At 36.3% G+C, this 17,586-nt stretch overlaps 1 protein-coding gene across 1 annotated transcript; it reads left to right on the forward strand.

The window, feature by feature from the left end:
• The first annotated feature begins 1,177 nt into the window (after positions 1-1,177).
• LOC137719767 (uncharacterized) lies at positions 1,178-2,456 on the forward strand. Its single transcript, XM_068458791.1, has 3 exons — positions 1,178-1,353; positions 1,850-1,994; positions 2,181-2,456. The coding sequence occupies exons 1-3, from the start codon at positions 1,178-1,180 to the stop codon at positions 2,454-2,456; spliced, it is 597 nt and encodes a 198-aa protein (XP_068314892.1).
• Positions 2,457-17,586: the final 15,130 nt, after the last annotated feature.

A 17,586-nucleotide genomic window follows, 5' to 3' on the forward strand; every position in this document is an offset into this window, starting at 1 on the left:
CACATCCACCCAACAATTCAAACAGTTTATACCAACGGGGGACGTTAAAACAAAATTTACAACTTGTTGATATGAGTTCTCAGTGTTACTTAACAATCGTTAATATAGGTCAAAATCATAATTCAAAATAACTAGCTAGCATGCATGGTATTCTCTGCATAAATGAAAAGATCACTTAGATTTGCATCAAATATTTTTAACGTTGTTGCTCAATTATTAGAGAGGATAAGATTCCTTAATTATATTATGGTTCACATTTTAATTACACAAGTTAAGTTCACATTCTATACTTGAAGGGAAATGGTGGGATTTTGAATATCCATCTTTTAAGTGGAAGTTTGATTATCTGCAACTAATAATGCAGTAAATTAGCACATTATGCCTCTAGTTGCTAAGAGCAAAATTGTCACACCCCAAAACTCGAGGTGTGAGATTAAGAGAAAAAAATAGAATAAAAAGGTTGTTTAAGGGTGTAAAACAAATATTAGCTTAAGATTATGTCAATGAAGATTTAAACTCAACAATTACATTACACCAAACTATAAAGGTAACTCAAAGAAATAAAGTTAAAGACTTATTGTGGTAATAAAAACTGCAGAAACGACATGTACCGTAAAATTCACCGAAAATAATTCGTTTAACCAAAAAGTATGAAAATTTTCAAATTCAAAGTAGACACCTACAACAAAGTTGTGTTAAAATTTCAAGGATTTTTTACTTCGGAAAGTATAGGAAAATTTAAATCTAAAACAGGCATGCTGCTATTTTTCTTAAAAAAAAAAAAAAAAAATTCAGCAGTATCAAGTCACTTTAGAAATAAAGCTGATTAATGATAAGGGAATTCCATGGAATTTAATAATTTCCCTTAATGTTTCAGTGAACAGAAGTATACTACAGCAGCTAATAGATGCTTCCTTTTATATCACATTTGGTTTTTTAGGGAGGTGTACTTAGATCTTATGAATCATACAAGTTTCTTCAAAAAGCAAGAATTGTATTTAATTATGATGCTCTTTGAAAATAAACGATTATTGTGCTTGAAGTACTTCATCAACTGGTGTATACAGTCAAGGATATATAATCATTTTAAATGAGCAGCTCCATAATTATATGTTCCTTAGTCTTTTGGGTTAAATATGTTTGCATATAAGCTATCTAGACTAATATACACCAGAAGATGAGGAGAAGGCAGGAGGGAGGGAAGGAGCAAGCTTACCAATTCGGGATGCCTCTCCATGGACAGAGGAAGTGTCACCAGACGGCTGTGCCTCCTCAGAAGTCCGGGGCCTTCAATGAGTCCGTCGGGCGCTTAGGACACTATGCGTCACCGAAGAAGTCGATGACGCAACAGTCGTAGACATCGTTGGCCCCAATGGCGCGACCGGAAGGACACCCATCGTGTCCAAATCAAGTGTGGAGGTGTCAGCAACATTACCTCCTTGAGAAGGTGTCTCACTGCCCCTACTAGCTGACCGCCGGTTTGATATTAAGTTCGACATCTACAAAAACAATCATGAATCTGTTTAGATAATCAAATTATTATATGCATTTCATTTCACATATATAAGGTGAATGAAAACATGAGCTCTGAATAAAATTGAGTATGGCAAGGAACATTTTTTTCATGAAAACAAACAAACAAATTTACCCATCTACAATAATCTTCAAATGCATGCCATTACAAAGTTAAAGCCAAAATATTATCAAATCAATAATCTTCAAACACTTTTGGGCATACAACAATTTTATGCACTGAAGAAGATCACTTATAGATGCAATGAAGAATATTCTCACCACTATTTATACTAGATATGTGTTACTTAAGTGTTCATTCTGTTTACTTTTGCAGCACATCAGAACTGGTGACAGATGCAGATTTGAAGTTTCTGATTGATAGCTTGGTGGAGAAGATAGGCGAAAATGTGAAATGGGAAAATGTCATAGACAAAAGAAATGATATTCTATCTTACTATGCTAAGTGTTGCAAGCCTAAGGTCATTCATCTTGTCTTAGTCTTTGAATTGATTATGATATTCTCTAACCCAAAGTTACCAGTGGCATTTACTCTTGTTCTAGAATCCGTTGGTCACATGAAATACTTGATTCCTTGTTTAACTCTACTGGTTTTAGCAAATAAAGGCTATGGAATTGAGTTTATGTATCTTTTCTCTTACATTCAGGATGGTCCTTTGACATACTTGAGTGTGACACTATTTGAGAATTGCTCTCTTGAGAAGCTGAGAGACTTCTACTTGGACAATGATTACATAAAGCAATGGGACAAGATGCTGATTCAACATGAGCAGTTACAGATGGATAAAAACAATGGCGTTGAAGTTGGTCGGACAATACAAAGGTTTCCACTGTTGACAGCTAGAGAATATGTATTAGGTTGGAGATTGTGGGAGGGGGAAGATAAAACCTTTTATTGTTTTATCAAGGTAACTACTACCTGAAAATTATTCATACGTAAATTACATTTAGTCAACTTTAACAGGTCCTTGCTAAATATGACTAGAAAATGACAAACAGAGATTGACATTGTGAGGAAGTGAGTAAGAGCTTTGTTCATGTGAGGAAGACAATGACAAATAGTCAGTGACAGTGTCATTGTGAGGAAGACAGTAACAAACAGACCAGCTAATATAATGCAATTGGGAATGTCCTAATCATACTTTAGCACTACTCATATTCTCAGTGTATCATTCATGTTTTTCTACATTGTGCAATATCACTATAAGATTAGTATTTAATATCATTGATCATGCAACTAATATTTATTTTGTATATGTATATATTAAGCAATACTTATAACACACACACACACACACACACACACACACACACATATATATATATATATGTTAAGCAATACTTACACACACACACACACACACACACATATATATATATATATATGTTAAGCAATACTTACACACACACACACACACACACATATGTATATGTTAAGCAATAATTACATCTAAAGTGGTATTGTAGAGGTTATCATCTATGAACTAAACTACTTTCTTTTCCCTTCTTAGCTAAACAATTCAAATCTGCCTCATTTATGCTTTTACACAGGGTTAATGTTTCGTGAAAACATTACTAGTATATATACAACGAATGGTAAGAATAATTTGAACTGTTAGGAAATTCCCTCGACTCCTATCAACTATAATGGGGAATTAAACACAACCAAATTCAGTTTTCGCAAGACACTGACAACACATGGCTATATATAGTACGATTCAGCAATCCAACAAAAAAAAAAAAGCATTATTAGTTGTAAGCTTTTTATAAAAAAAAAAAATTCAAAACATTCACCAATCGAACATAGGGCTATATCAACAATGATTGGACATCTAAATTCCCTTCCCTACTAATTTCTCATAATTCAAAACCCCCCAACTTGTAAATCTGTAATTCGAACCCTAATTCAAAAACCCTACACTGTGAGCAACTACAATTCCCAATTCCAACCCTAAATCCCTAACCCAAGATTCGTAATTCCAACCCTAAATCCCTAACCCAGGCTTCCCAATTCCAACCCCAAATCCCTAAATGTTGTAACTAAAACAATTGAAGATTAAAATTCAGAAAATTACACTTATAAATAATTGAATTAAGGAGATGAATTAAGGGAGATTGGGTCCTTACCTAGTAAAGTTGTGTGTGGTGTGGCGTCGGAGTGCTGTGGTTTCGAACCAGAGAGTGACAGAAAGACAGAGAAACCGAGGGAATGCGAGAGAAGGAGAGAGGGGGACACTGACATTGAGTCTGAGATAGAATGAGAAGGTTGATTGAATGGACAGAGAGAGATGAGCTTGGGTCTGATAGGAGTTCAAATTACAAACGAGAGAGAGAGGGGCGCTTGGGTCTGAGACAAATATTTGCGCGAAATGAATTAAAGATGTCGACTTACAAAGGTGCCCAATTTTAGGAAAAAAATCAAAATTTTAAATGTTTGCGCGACAAAGATGTTTTAATATTCATTGCGCAACAAGTGTTTTATTTTTTTTTTAAATGAATTTTTTAATATTTGCGCCCAATTTTGAGAGAATCGGACATAATCGATTGAGTGTCTGAGAGGGAGATAGAGAGTTAAGGCACGGAATTAAAAACGCACCCACCTTTGGGAAAAAAATCAATGCGATGGAGATGTTTAAACTTTCGTTGCGCAACCAATTTAAAAAAATTAATTTTTTTTATTTGCACGAAAAATATTTATACAATGTCGTCGCGTATAACTGTAAATTTTAGTTATTTTTTGGTTTAAATAAATAAATATTTTTTTAATTTCATTTTGTTACAAATTTTAAAGGAAACTTTTGTTTGTATACAACATTTTTAAATACCATTCAATACATTTAATTAATATACATCACAATTTTTCATTAATTCTCATCTGAACTAGAATAAAGATCATCACTATCGTTGGATTTAGACTCCCATTCCTCATCATCTATAGGCACATCAATATCTTCGTTCACGCACTCGGGTGCATTGTAACACGGTAGATCCCCGAGGTCAATCGTAATGGAATCAATAGGTATTTCGATTTCAGGACCTCCAGCTACCTGATACGGTTCTTGTACAATAGTCATATTCCACAGTGTATTTGCACCAAGTGCTGTTGAAGCCTCCAATTGTTGGTCAGCAATGTCACCTAATCGTCATCGGCAGCATGATCTTGGTCCTTAATATCATACACCCCTCTGTGCTCAATCTTCTGAACTACTTTCCATCCCCTCCTGGCCTTAGGGTCATTTAGAAAATTTGTTTAGCCATCATTGCCAAAATGTAAGGGTCGTCCTTATACCAACATCTGTTAGTGTTGATTGATAGCAAACCATCGTCTCGTTTGACACCTCCAACTCGACGTGGGTTTGTATCAAATGAGCGACACTTAAAGAGGATAACTTGACACTGCTCTTTGTAAATCAATTGCACAACACTTGTCAGTTTTCAATAGAAATCAATGTCTGCAATGTCGCCCGCACCCGGTACATGTACCCCACTATTTTGCATACAAAGTTTTTCATCGTGCTCAATTGCCAAAAACTTGATGCCATTTACATGACAACCGGAGTACAATTATGCGCTTACTGGCCCAATCACCATGCTGTACAATTCTTCATTGTAAGCGGGCAAATTAATTTCCTTCAATTTCTTCACCTAAATAAAAGAGCAAAAGATGTCGTGTTAGTTTAACATTTACAATTATGTAAAAAACCCAAACACGAACATACATTTTCATGAAACCATTGAGGAAACAATTAACGATGCTTTTTGGCATATAAATGTTAAGAATGTTCTTGCTTCATCAACTCTTCATGCTCATCTAGTACGTAATTGTCTCATCACAATTGTTAAGTACAAACCAATGCGCTACCTCCATGTCCTTTTTGTCAAACGCCTCCCCTCTGATTGGTTCGCCAAATGGTCGTGCAATTTGGGAAAAAAACATAATTTTTTTCACTTCTCACACCACCGTCAGTATTGTGTTGTTGTCGGTTGAACGTAGTCTCAACGTCTTATAGGGACATTGCACAAAATGTAAGGGACTTAAAACCATCCCATGCCTCCACGATTGATCCTTCAGGTTTTGCCTTGTTTCGTACACTCTTTTTTAATTCACCCAGTAGTCTGCATCAATAAACAAATTATCGTATAAAATTAGTGTAATTATACATATATCACGAACTAAAGTATTTATGGCGATTATATACCTTTCAATTGGATACATCCATCGATAGTTGACGGGTCCAACTACAAGTGCCTCAACTAGTAAGTGAATCATCACGTGGATCATGCTTGTGAAGAAAGCTGGAGGAATTATTTGTTCAAACTTGCATAGCACTTCAATAATATCGTCACACAACTATTTAACATCGGACTTCCACAAAGTTTTTGCAGTTAATTGAGAAAAATATCTCGCCAACAACATAATCGGCTTTACCACATCTTCAGGTAAGAGGTGTCGAATTCCCATTGGTAGTAGGAGTTGAAGTATGACATGACAATCATGACTCTTGAGGGCGAGAAATTTGCCTTCATCCACGTTTGTGCAATGGCTGATGTTTGAAGCATACCTTTCTGGAAACTTTACAGAAGATAGAAACTGCAAAAACTCTTTCCTCTTTTCCAGTTTCACTGAAAACGAAGCGAGCTTCTTTCTAGCTATGTCTCTATCCCTCACCATCCGTAAACTTGGCCTAATGCCCATTTTTTCCAGATTGATATGAGCTTTTATCGTGTCCTTTGTTTTTCCCTCGATGTCCAATATAGTTCTGACCAGTATATCAAACACATTTTTCTCAACATGCATTACATCGATGTTGTGTCTCAATTTTAATTTGGACCAGTATGAGAGCTCAAACAACCTTATCTTGTGTGTCCAGTTTAGATGTGTGTCTGGTCTTATCTTATTTACGAACTTGCCCAATGGAGCAAGATCCAACCGATTCACCTGAGCTAAAATTTCATCGCCGGACCATTCTCTTGGTCTTGGTCGAAGCTTTGTGCCCTTGAAGAAGGCTGTCTCATTTTGACACCACTTATGGTCCCACAACAACCACCTATGATGCCCTAGGTAACAAACTTTTCCCGCGTGCTAACTACACGTCGTGTCCTCTTTGTAAATTGGGCATATGTAGTAGCCCTTAGTGCTCTACCCAGACATCATAGCGTACGCAGGAAAATCATTTATAGTCCACATCACGGCTGCTCTCAAAGTGAACATCTTCTCGGTAGATTTATCGTACGTGGGAACACCGTTTTCTCATAATTCTTTTAGTTCATTGATCAACAGTTGTAAATACACATCAATACAAGTGCCTAGATCTTCGGTTATTAACAACATCATCATCATAAATTCTTTTTTCATACATTTCCAAGGTGGCAAATTATATGGAATTTCAAAGATTGGCCAAGTGCTGTGGTACTGGTTTAGAACCCCGAACGAATTAAACCTGTCCGTCGCAAGTCCTAATCTAACTTTTCGGGGCTCACGTGCAAATTTGGGGTACAGCCGATCAAACTCTTTCCAGGCCTCTCCATCTGCAGGATGTCTCATAACATAGTCATCCACCCATTTGTCCTTATGCCACCTCATATTGCTTGCAGTGTGCGTTGACATATACAATCACTGCAACATGGGCTTTAATGGGAGATAACACATAACTTTTTGTGGAATCTTCGTTCTTCTATTCTAAGATGTCATTTTAAACCACGACTCATTACCTACAGGACATTTATCCAACGATTTATTCTCTTTGTAGAACAAAATGCAATTATTTTTACACGTGTGAATTTTTTCATATCCCAATCCAAGACCACTCATCACCTTCTTTGCACTTTTATAATCTTTAGGAAGGCAATTGTCATTTGGAAGCATCATCTTGAAAACCCCCAAAAAGTAATCAAAACACCGGTTCGACATACGAAACTTCATTTTTTCATGCATCAACTCAACAATGGCCATGAGCATAAAAAATCCTTCACAACCAGGGAATAATTCTTGCTTAGCACTTTTTAATAGTTTTTCGTATTTTTCGAATACTTCACTGTCCATGGTGGGAGGGACGCCATCTTCTTCTTCCATATTCATATTCGAACTAGCGGTTGAAAAAATATCATTGATAATGTCCATAATTTGATTATTTGGATTCACAACAGAGTTAATTGTATCCACTGTTCGGGTAGTGTCGGAGGATGAAGCATATTGTATTTGTTCTCCATGATGATTCCATGTAGTATAGGCTTCCATCATCCTATTTCTCACTAAATGGTATCGAACAGTTTCAAAATATTCAATCGTTAAGTTGTTACACTTTCTACAAGGACACCGAATTTGAGTTGAGCCGCGGCTGTTTGCAATTGCAAAATCGATGAATTGATTTATTACATCCAAATATTCATCAACACATCTGTTAGGATTATGTATCCACTGTTTGTCCATTTCACCTGCAAACAAAAAAAAAATTACAAGGGTTACAACAACTTCAATATGACATGCCACCTTATGCCTCCAGTATGGGTCCTATCTCATTCGAGAATGCACAGTTACGTGCTATAATTTATGGTTTCAACTCATTAGAGTTCGAGCGTGGGAAAAATTTAGCAGCATTTCCCTGCAGTTCTTCAAGTGCACGAGATAGATACAAAAAACTACGAAGCACTTGAAGAACGCAAAGAGATGTTACCACATTTCCCACGCTCAAACTCTAATGCGTGAACCGCAAACTACAACATGTGAATGTGCAATCTCAAACTGCCCAAAAATTTGGGACAATTCAAGAATTCATTGGATCGTAGTCATCCTTTCGCATCCATTCGCGAAATCCAATAAATTCTCAAACGAGAAACTAAGCTTATATGAACATTGCAAACCATTTTTTGTACATCCACACAAAAATGGTTGCATACAGATACATAAACTCACAACACCTATAAACTACATACAACAATATTTAAATGAATGGAAATTAATTAGATAACTTAGTTAAGAAAAATGATACCTCAAATTGTTGGAAATTGTACCACGGGAAGGCAGTTGTTGCAATTGTTTTGCAGCTTCTGCTTTCCAGCAATCTGGTTAAGTTTAGTAAAGTAAACAACTTTTGCGTGATGCAACCATTGTCACGTAAAACCTTGGGCTTCAACATTTTTGGCACCATTCGACTACGATTTCCCGGGATTTTTTAACCCATTGCACGACGAATAATTGTTCGTTGGGCTTTTTTTTTTTTTTGGGACATTGATGTGGCCTTCAACTTTTTGCACGCCTTTGACTTTCCCAGGTTTTTTAAACCCATTGCTTCGTCGTGTGAGTATTTTTTTTTTTTTTTTTTTGTTTGTTGTTGTTGTTGTTGTTGTTTTTTTGGGGGATATTGACAACATTTTTCCATTAACTCTTCAAAAATTTTCAAACCACATACATATTTAATAAATAATTCCATTTGTGCATATTTAATTAATATACTTACTTATTAATAAAAAAAATTTCATACTAAAAAAACTTAAAATTCATATTTAATCAAAAGATTTTATACTAAAAAACTTAAAATTCATATTTAATAAAAAAAAATTCATACTAAACAAACTTAAAATTCATATTTCATTCATAATAAACATCAAGTACATATTTAATAAAAAATTTCATACTAAAAAAACTTAAAATTAATATATAATTATTAAATAAGCAATAATATTAAAATAAGAAATCTTATTCTACTCATCCACCGGTACTTCTTGTTCTTGCTGTAGTGTTGCATCGCGTTCATTATCAAAGTTCCACTCCTAGAATCCCGACTTGAACACGTTGTTGATAACCTTCATCAGATTTGGATCACTTTTGCCAATGTCCCAATTGGACTGTCAGGCAAAAACTAATAAATTAAAATCTAACTATTATATTATGTTTAACAAACATAGTTATTATTTAACTAATAAAATTAGCACATACAACTAACTCATCAATCATGTGCATCTTCAGCTCCTCGGGGATGGCTCTCTAAGACTCCCAATCTGCAGCACATTTGGTACGCACCATTGCTCCCACGTCGGAGGAAAAGCTGGCGCACTTATTTGACTTCACAACCCCTATTATTTCGTCCCCAATGATTCGGTAACGGCTTCTTCCATACGGCGGATCCAGGATTTCAAGATCGGAGGGCTCCAAGATAAAAGTTCAAAAAAAATATATTAGACTAGTTTGGTTCCATAGTACTATTTTTTATGGAATTTGGTTCATTGAATAATCAAAATTAATCAACCACATCAAGTGGCCAAGTGGTAAGGGTGCGGATTTCGACTCTTAAAATACAAAAAACAGGGAGGTTCTGGGTTCGAGGCTCCAAGCTAGTGAATCTGCTTGATTGTGGCCATGAGAAAGCTAAAATGCCTCTGTGAGTCTTCTAGGCCCCTAGAAGGGGTCGATAACTGTGGCTTACCACTAGTTGTCCCGCTTTAAAAAATAATAATAATAATAATAATAATAATAATAATCAAGATTAATCTCAAAGGTAATAAAACCAATAAATTCTCCTCGGCAACATAACACATCAATTAATGACTTTACAAAGATGAAATTTGTTAATGTAACATATATATTACAATTGGGAGTTGAGACTAGAGTCTAGGATTAAAAAACTTAAATGAATTTGGCATAAATAAAATTAGGCAGCTAGAGGTGGTGGAATGGCAAATGGTGTTGGGGGATGGGATAACTTGAGTTTAAAGTTGAGAGGTTGCGACGATTTGGAGGATTAAAACAAAAATTAGAAACCTTTTCTTCTTCTTTGTAAGCACTGCTGCATGCACATCCATGGAGACAACAAGCCTCTCTGCTGCACCTGCCCAAATTGTTGGAGGGTCCCGAAGGTCAATCACAAGTGTTTCTTCGGGCTTTCGAAGGGTCCCGAGACCTCCCGGGTCCCTATATCGATCCGTCAATGTTCCCATATGTGTGTCGGACCCGTACCACAACTCTTTTCTTCTTGTCAATCAACAAAAAATAATTTCATAATACTAAAGCTAAATAAAAACTTTACACAAAATGCAAAAAGTTCAACGCAAACCTTATCCAGAACCTTCTCCATCTATTGCCATTGATGAACGTGCATCTTTGTCGGCCATCGTACCAACACTCAAAGAACGAACTGATTATAATCGTCAGAATTGCAAAGCGTTTTCGAAACGAATTGTGAAGAATAAGGACAGCAGAAACGCATATTTAAAGGAAGGTTAGGGACTTTGCGCAACGAACAATTTGTCGCGCAAACACATGCAGTAAATACGGTATTTATTTCTCTGATTCAGATGAACCAAATACATTGACCTATAATTGATTGCCCTTGCGCAACGAAATCTTTGTCGCGCAAGAGTTTGCTTAGCGATAGATTTGTCACGCAAAGGTTTTAGCGACGAACTTATTGTAATTATAAAGTTTACGTAAACATAGATATCTATGTTTACATAAACTTTATAATTACCAACTAATTTTCAGTTTATAATATGTATTCTAAAAATAATTACTACCTTAAATAAATTGATATTATATTTCATTCAATTAATACATTAAATAATTAATACCTTAAATAAATTGATATTATATTCCATTCACTTAATACACTAAATCATTAATACCTTAAATAAAGTATATTATATTCCATTCAATTAATACCTTAAATAAATTATTATATTCCATTCAATTAATAACTTAAATAAATTGATATTATACTCCATTCAATTATTTAAATAACCAAACATGAATTAAAACATAATTAAGTAAAAATACATAACTTATAAAAAGTACCTTAAATTTAAATATTGTCATACAAAACATAAATTTAAAACTACTATTTCGATGGTCCTCCATTCCACTGGACTTCATAATGCCACCTATTGTAACCTCCCTCCAACGCATCCTCCATCAACTTCATCAATTGTTCGTTCGTATCATCAATAGTATACTTACACTGTTACACATATATGGAAATAATTAATTCTAACATATAACAAAAAAATATCACAAAATTAATTATTGATCCATCAACAGTATACTTACTAATAATTCATCCATCACCGTCTTCTTCGCATTCTCTGGCACATCTTTCCAAGAACGCCACTCAGCAGTAGGACAATTGTTTCCCATGGCTACAACAATCGCATCATGAATTGAAAATGCTGCATCAAATCATTCGGGTTTTCGTCGGTCATGTTATCATCCTTGTTTTTATCCTCCATCTCAGCACGAACATAATTCTGAAGAATAAGGAGAATAGAATTGTGAAGAAAAGGGAGAGCAGAAGCGCATATTTATAGGAAGTAAAGGGCATTTGTACGACGAAGGCTTTGTTGTGCAAAGATCTCACTAAATACTTTCAGTTTCTGTTGATTCACATGCACTGAATGCTTTGACTAAAAACTGACTCTAACTTGCACGACGAAGCCTTTGTCGTGCAAGTGGTTTCCAAAGCGTTGAATGTTTTGCCCAAGAAAATGAACAAGCTTTGTGCAACGAACCCTTTGTCGCGCAAAGATATAGCAGGAAAATCTTGGTCGCGCGTTAGGGTTCTAGCAAAAAAAAAAAAAAAAAAAGGGGGTTTTTCGTTGCATAAGGTCTCATTGCACGACGGAATTTACTTTGTCGCGCAAAATGTGACATCCCGTCCCGGAAATATCGGAAACGTGCATATGAAATGACCCTTTTACCCCTAGCTTGATTTCGTATTATTGTTTTTGGTTGTTTTGTGGGGTGTTGGCAAGCTTAGGGCCACACACACACACACTCACACACACAGCCACTTTCTCTTTCCCCTCTGTCTCTCTCCCCCGCGTCTCTCTCCCTTCCCGTTATCACTATACGTACGGACAAGCACCAAAACCAACCAAACCATCACAGATCGAGGGAACCAACTACACCATTGAACTCGTGAGGTCGAGGCGAGCACAGCCATACCATTTTCAGGTGAGAAATCCTTCGTTTTCACGTCGATTCGTCAATGGCTGATTTGAGTACTGTTCATGCAAACTTATTCTAGCGTGTTTTTGGACTTTTGAAGCTTGTAGTTTTGTTAGTGAGGTCCTAAGGAGCGTCGGAGTAGTTCGTTGGACGAATTTGGACGTCGGGAAGGCCTGGTTCGAAGTTGGCCGAGTTTGGAGTTTTTGGACAGGTATAATCTTGTAGTTTTAGACCTTAAAACTTGTTTGGACGTGTTCTTCTAGTTCTAAGGTTTAATTTGGTGCAAGAAACGTGAAAAATGGTGGAAAAATGAGCGAGAAAACCCAAGTTGCAGGTTTTCCCAGTTTCCGGCGCCGGCGACGTCGCCGGCGATTGAATGAAGAAGGCGACGGAATATTCCGTCAATTCTGACGGAATATTCCTGACGCCGTTAACGGAACCTGTTAGTTTTAACGGAATATTCCGGGGTTTTAACGGAATATTCCTGACGGCGTCTGTTGACACCGTCAGTGTGCATGGCACGTGGCCGCGCGTGGGGGCGCGTAGGTCCGTGCCTTGGCCGGCGCGTGGGGGGCGTGCGGCGGAGGAAAATTATTCTAAAATTATGGTTGTGATCCTGAGGTTGTGTAGAGCACGTTGGTATATTCATTTGTCCATTTTGAGCAATGTATGAGAAGTTATTACGAGAAGTTGGTTATGTGCTTTAAAGTTAACGTTTCTATAGTTATTTCGCATATAGGTGACACGTACCCCGAGGACGAGCGTTCGCACTCGAGGCAGGGGGGCTACGACCCTTCCACTTACTAGTGAGTGGGCTTTTGTTTTCCGTATATACCTATATACATTTATATTCCCAGAAATTGATTTAAAAAGGGTTATTTGCCTTATGCCATGCATGTTATTATTATCGTTTATGCATCATTGCATGCATTAGTAGTGGCATACATATATATGCATATTGGGTGCTGTGGACGCACAGGTAAGTGCCAGGTAAGTGGTATGCATGTTATAATTCAGTAGTGGTTAAAGATGCTTAGAGAGCTCATAACCTGCACCCCCGGTGTTAGTGCTTCCGCCCAGAGTAGGGCACAGTCCTTCACGTGATGTTCACCTCCCGCACCACACGCTCAGCTTGGATCCAAGTTAGGTGCATAGGCCTGTCGTACAGACCACATTAGGTGGTTCCGACTCGTAGGTGACCCGCGATTATTCGCACAGCCTTCACGTGATCGTAGCACTAGAGCGTATATATATGTTACACCCAGGCCTGTCGTACAGACCACTTTAGGTGGTTCCGACTCGTGGGCAGGTTCAGTTATTGAGTTGAGATTTGAGCTCTAGATGCAGCCGTACAGGTCACGTTAGGTGACTCCGGCCGCCAGATGTTATGATGTTGATATGATTTATACCTGGGCACTTACATTCATTATGAGACTTTGGCATGACATATCTTGAGCATGATTGGCATACCCTTGAGCACGTTTGGCATATCTATACATACGTTTATATGTTTATTTTCTGGGAAGTATACAGGTTTTACGGCGAGGGGTTAGAATGTATTTTGCTAAATGGTTTTCAAAGAGCTTTGTTTTTGCCCACTCACGCTTTTGTTTTGCGCCCCTCCAGGTTCTAGTTGCTTAGCCGTTGCGGTGGTTTCCCTTGAGGGCTTTCCGGCGTTTCTGACAGACACTCCCCATTGTAGGGTCGCCTCCGGGCGTACTACTGTTGTCGTTTTCGTTTGGGCTGCTATAGACCTGCTCTGAAATTGTATCTCACTTACTAGCACTTGTTTTAGTACCTTGTATGCTAGTTTTTAATTATTCGTACTTTTATATTACTACTTTATTAGCTTCCGCACGTGCACATGGCTACGTCACCTTCGTGTGACGGCCAGCACGCTCCGATCTCGGTCGGGGTGTGTCACAAAATTCTGTCACGCAAGTAATTTTTTGTACTGGTGAAAAGTATAAGAGAGGGTGGTAGTCCACACTAACTTGAAAAAAAAAGGCGTCAAAGAACTGGCGTGGAAGAAGAAACGGGAGAAGAAGTAGGATTAAACAGGGAAGGAAGGAGAAGACTCCTTGTATGCTACAATCACCATTTAATTCCAGTTTTTTTTTTTTTAATTATTTATTTATTAGATGTTTTTAATTTAAATTAAATTCTGATTAATTTAAATAATGTGGATGTCCACATCAAATACCACATAAGGTGATATATAAATATGGTATGAAAACATGGTAAGAATATCATTATTAGAGAATTAAACATGGTCCATAAAGACAATCAATCAAGAGCTTAGAGTCACCCTCAACTTGATCTCCCTACATAATTTCTGATTAAAAAACCGGCAGCCGCAAGGGAGTTGTGCACATGCCGAAACATGGTTTATCACGTGAAACAGAAACTAAATTCGAAATTATATGAAGTTGTCGTGTTTGTTTCAGCATGTAAGATTTTTTTATTACATTTAGAATGTCTAACCTAATATGTTATTGATCGTTTTTTAATATAATTTCATTTGAACTAATAAAAATTATATATATATATCTAGCACCAAAATATATAATAAGTCTCAATACGGGCTGTTGCTATAATATTTTGTTGCTTTAAATGCACTATTATTTTAATAATAATAGTGTATATAAAATTCAAGATCAAGTACCTAAAATTTCCTAACTTTTTACTGTTATTTTAAATTGATCTCAACTTTTGTAAATATTCTAAATAAGTACCAAGCAATGAGTCTCACTTTTTAGCTTACCTGGTCACTAAAATAATAATAAAAATAATTTCAAACAAGACATGAAGATAAAAAAATAAAAAAATAAAAACTAATTCACGAATAAAATAGAAAACAAAAATGAAGACGGAAAAATATCAAGCACCCACCACATCCAAGCTCAACCTACGACCACTGATACCCCATCCCAACCCTTATTTTAAAACACACCAACTGGGTATATCATGGTCAATATTAACATTATTTGCCTCAAAATCTAAATTTCAAATGTAGATTATATAAGATGGAACCCAATGATCAAACAAGTATTGAATTGAATTGAAAATGCACCCAAATTGAGATTACATTAGGAGGATAATCAGCTAACAAATAAGAGGATTAAGAATTCCTACAGGATTTCAAAGAGCTTGTTTCTACTCATGTGATTTCCTCATTCGCCGATTCTTGACTCATAAATCTTCCAGTTCTTCTTTATGGACGGTGAAGATGGTGGTGGCCACATCATGACAATCCATACCATTTTAGCAACCTCCATGACCTTCTTCTCAATGTTGGCGGCGTGAGTTGTAAGGTGGAGTTGGTGTTGTGCATGAATTTGGAGGCGATGACCTGATGGGAGTGATAGTGGCCATTAGTTGTGGAGACCATGCTTTCATGACATTTGGAGACAAAGTAAATCCTAATTAATTTAACAAAAATCTAATTGAGGCTTAACGGATGTGATGTTTTAAATAAATTGCATACTTATTTGGGATGTTTAAAAAAATTGAAACCAATTTAGAATTACATAAAAAAACAGAAGGGATTTTATGTATTTCACATCGCATGTAGTATTTTGGATGAAAGAGGTGAGAGAACCTTTATCAATAACATGCATGTGGTGTTGACAGTATCGGTTCAACTGTAACAAATATCCAAAGACATGCTTATTATAATCTCAGCAGACCCTCGCAACAATTTGTAACATGCATATATTTAGATACTCAACATACCCAATATTGAAAAAGTAGGAGCCCGACAACCAAAATAAAATTTAGAACCTAACAACCAACACCTCCACGAACTCAAAAGGCGAGACATTTTTTCAAGTGCTCTATTTAAGTTGGTACTGCTTGAAACCTCGATTGCATGCTAACTCTATGCCTCTCATGAACTTCCAAGATTGTTATAAATTGTGCTTAATTAAAAATGGCAGCGAGACCTGGTAATTAATACCATCTGAAAAGGGTCCAAACTTGCTTTCTGTTTGGCTCCTCTGTCGAATGACACAGTGTCTACCATGCAGACTGCAGAGCCTTGACACACCAACTGAAAAACTTGAACAACTTAAACGTGGATGTCATGCACCCACCGGACACTCGCTCACTCACTCTCTCTCTCTCTCTCTCTCTCTCTCTCTCTCTCTCTCTCTCTCTCTCTGTGTAGGTAGTCTTCCTACATGATCGACCCAATTTAACGCGGTCCAAACAAACATTACCAGAAACAATAAGTGGAAGTTTGGAAACAAAAATAGAAGAAAAAGAAAATGGGAAGTGATATATACACAACGATTCCAAAGAGTATTCACTATTCAGTGATGTATGAGCAGTGTGGAGCACAGACTCCAGATAGAATGGTCCACACTCTATGTTCAATTTATGGCCCATCACTACTGTTTCCAGTTCCCTAGAGTTTCTGTTGGCATCTTTGCAATCACACAAATAATATCTCAAGTGAATGATATTATTCTGTTTATTCAATATTATCAATAATATCTCCGTTAAAAAAAAAAAAATTATCAATAATATCAATTATATAACTTTCGAATCAATATGTTATTACCAAGTATCGAAAAATAAAAAGAAAGGAATTGAGAAATTTCTGCTTTTGCTGCATTTTTTCCATTGTTTAATTATTTATGATAACCATTTCAAAATTCAAAGGTTATGAAAAAATTTACATCTTTTCAACCAACCAAGCAAATTGATCATGGTCAAATTACTAAAGAAAGAGGTGTAATTGTTGAAATTGGAGAAAAACGAAAGAAAAAAAAAAGAAAAAAAAAGAACAAGATCGTTGACAGAAATTCTTTTTTGGAAGAAAATATTGTTGATATAATTTATATGCAAATATATTGTCTCTCAAGAATATATCATTGACCTAGCAATTTTAATGGCCTAGCAAGCGCTTTGACCCTACCAGCATTTGGCCTTGTCTGTTCTCTCCCTCTCAATGTTGTACCAATGATGTCCTCCTTCCTTATCACAAAAACTTTCGAATACTCATCAATAATAAATAGAAGAAAAAGGAAAGAAAAAGAAAAAGAGAAGCATTTTGAATTTATCTTTATCATCATTAAGATTCCTAACAATAACAAAATGACTGCAAATGCAAT

The sequence above is a fragment of the Pyrus communis genome, chromosome 16 (genome assembly GCF_963583255.1).
Source record: "Pyrus communis chromosome 16, drPyrComm1.1, whole genome shotgun sequence".
Lineage (NCBI taxonomy): Eukaryota > Viridiplantae > Streptophyta > Magnoliopsida > Rosales > Rosaceae > Pyrus > Pyrus communis.

Excerpts from the sequence above, each read along its gene's own strand:
- LOC137719767 (XM_068458791.1), top strand. The coding sequence starts at position 1,178 with ATGAGGAGAAGGCAGGAGGGAGGGAAGGAGCAAGCTTACCAATTCGGG. Across the intron at positions 1,354-1,849 it reads AAGTCGATGACGCAACAGTC|CACATCAGAACTGGTGACAG; the intron begins GTAGACATCGTT and ends TTACTTTTGCAG. Across the intron at positions 1,995-2,180 it reads CTAAGTGTTGCAAGCCTAAG|GATGGTCCTTTGACATACTT; the intron begins GTCATTCATCTT and ends TCTTACATTCAG.